Raw genomic sequence first — 2565 nt, 5'->3', positions numbered from 1 at the left:
AATTGAGAAGGTTGGATAACTGAAAAAACTAGTGAGGGGGAGGCTAGTGAGGGAGACGTTGAGTTGTTTGCAGTAGAAGATGAGTTGGTTTGAATTTCTGAAACCATTTTTATGGACCAGAAAATGGGTTTAACTCGTTGGAGTTTGAGATGCTTCTGAAACCATAAAACAACTCAAGTTGTTATGAGAATTTCCACACACACACCTTCTCATTGCTGTAGCTTAATAGTATTTATAGTACAAAAGCTATATTATTAGGATGAGATGAGATCCCATGTTATTAGGGATTACATTACAACAGAAATAAATTCAATCAAATCTGAGTTGGTTGTGATGAGGCCTTATCCGAATTATCCCTCTTTATAACCAACTGAGCTACGAGAGGTTGTTGCGCTCTCTCTCTTCGGTTTAAAATAATTGATCACTTATTTCAGTACTACATATGAATTTGGTATAACATTCAAATATAACTACGAATAGTAATTTTTTGAAAATATATTTACAGATGATAAATACAGTTTGATGTGTCACGTAAATATACATATGATGCAGGTCTATGGCCGCGTGTGTGATATTAGTTCGCGAGTACTTTGACTTCTCAAGCTCGCCAAAGTCTCTCAGAGTTCTAGAGAACCAATTTCATGATTTGGCATTGGATAAACATATTTGTTGTATTGCGTAATGCAAATTTTATGCAGGTCTATGAGCGCGTGCGTAATATAAATTCTCTGAGTACTTTGACTTCTCAAACTCTCCAAAGTCTCTTAGAGTTCCAGAGAACCAATTTCATGATTTGGCATAGGATAAACATGTTTGTTGTATCTCGTAATGCAAATTTGATGCAGGTCTATGAGCGCGTGCGTGATATAAGTTTGTTGAGTACTTTGACTTCTCAAACTCGCCAAAGTCTCTCAGAGTTCTTGAGAACCAATTTCATGATTTTTGGCATAGGATAAAATATATTTCTAGGCATTAATAACCTATATATCTAGCTTTTTTTTTTCTTTACATCACTCCTCGGTCTCGTATATGGTGAATGAATATAATGAATTCAATCGAGCAGTTTCTTGAAGCACAAAAGGAAATTACTAGACCAGATAGTGTACATTACATGATATGTGCAAATTCAATGGAGTATCTCTTTTGGAGCTCATGAACAATTACAATACTCAGTATAAGAATCAACACAACGGCCACCCTCCCAGCGCCCATGATATTAGAAAAGGTAGAACATCATATGTTCCCAATACTTATTCAAACCAAACAAATATTTCCATGTCACAATTTGAATTAGCACTGCTAAGATAAAATTAATTTATGTGAAAACTATCATTAATAGTTGGATAGAATAATACACTTCAAATCGGTTCGAAGAGAAAATTAAATTAGGATATATACAGATCCCATACATAAAGGCTACACGTATAGCGAGCAATATTTTTATTTACAGGACTGACTCACTCAACTAGTAAGACGGTAGATTTATAACTTTAAACCGAGATGATATAAAAGGTGAATGTTAGGAACGAGGAGGTGGCTGAGATGGAGATGGTGGATATGGTGCCGGAGGTGAATTTTAGTTCTATGGAGATGGTGGTGATTTAGACTGACGTGGTCGAGGTGGTGATAAAGATTGAGGTGGTGGTGGCCTAAAATAATGCGGTCGCGGTGGAGGAAAATGATGTGGTGGTGGCTTAAAATGACGTGGTGGAGGTGGAGATGATCGAGGTGGTGGTGGTTTGTAGTGGTGCGGAGGTGGTGGAGATAGTAATGGTGGAGGTGGTGATCTATATCTGGGAGGACGTGATGGGGATGGAGATGGAGGTGGAGGTGATCTATATCTGGGAGGAGGTGGTGGGGATGGAGATGGAGGTGGAGGTGGGTATTGAAATGGATATGGAGATGGAGATGGAGAGACAGACGGCGATGGAGGTGGAGGTGGAGATGATCGAGGTGGACGCGGAGATGGAGGCGGAGACGGAGACGGAGACAGAGATGGAGGCATAGAAGGTGGTGGGGATGGAGATGGAGGTGGAGGTGGGTATTGAAATGGATATGGAGATGGAGACGGAGAGACAGACGGCGATGGAGGTGGAGGTGGAGATGATCGAGGTGGAGGCGGAGACGGAGACGGAGACAGAGAAGGTGGGATCAAAGGAATTGGAGGCAGTGGTGAAAGTGGAGATGGAGATGGTGAAGCTGAAGTTGATGAAACTTGTAATGATTCGTAACTGTGTGGAGATAACGAAATGGCATTTACGGATAGCACATAATCTAAAGATACACCAGCGGCTATAAAGCAAGAAGTTAAAGCAAAAACAACATGGAACCACGGGACAAAATATTGAGGGATTTTCATAGTTCTATGCTTATAACTTTGATTGTGTTTAGCAAGGTTCAAGAAGGGGTTGGCCTTATATATGGGATAATATTCCAGTAACAAAGGCATGGATGTTCGTTTAAAACTCTCAAACAATTCCCTATAAAACTAGTTTAATTGTCACTCATTTGATACGTCTCTCCTTATAAATTCTTTCCTCTCTTTTTTTTTTTTTTGGTTATATG

At 39.6% G+C, this 2565-nt stretch overlaps 1 protein-coding gene across 1 annotated transcript; it reads right to left on the bottom strand.

Annotated features, from left to right (window-relative positions):
- Positions 1 to 1468: 1468 nt before the first annotated feature.
- LOC109218781 (leucine-rich repeat extensin-like protein 3) lies at positions 1469 to 2359 on the bottom strand. Its single transcript, XM_019383166.1, has one exon. It carries the CDS (start codon positions 2357 to 2359, stop codon positions 1583 to 1585), a length of 777 nt encoding a protein of 258 aa, XP_019238711.1. The 3' UTR covers positions 1469 to 1582.
- Between the last annotated feature and the right edge of the window lie 206 nt (positions 2360 to 2565).

This window comes from Nicotiana attenuata, unplaced genomic scaffold, assembly GCF_001879085.1.
Source record: "Nicotiana attenuata strain UT unplaced genomic scaffold, NIATTr2, whole genome shotgun sequence".
Lineage (NCBI taxonomy): Eukaryota > Viridiplantae > Streptophyta > Magnoliopsida > Solanales > Solanaceae > Nicotiana > Nicotiana attenuata.
Note: the sequence above shows the minus strand (reverse complement) of the source record. Positions and strands in the feature narration are given on the sequence as shown.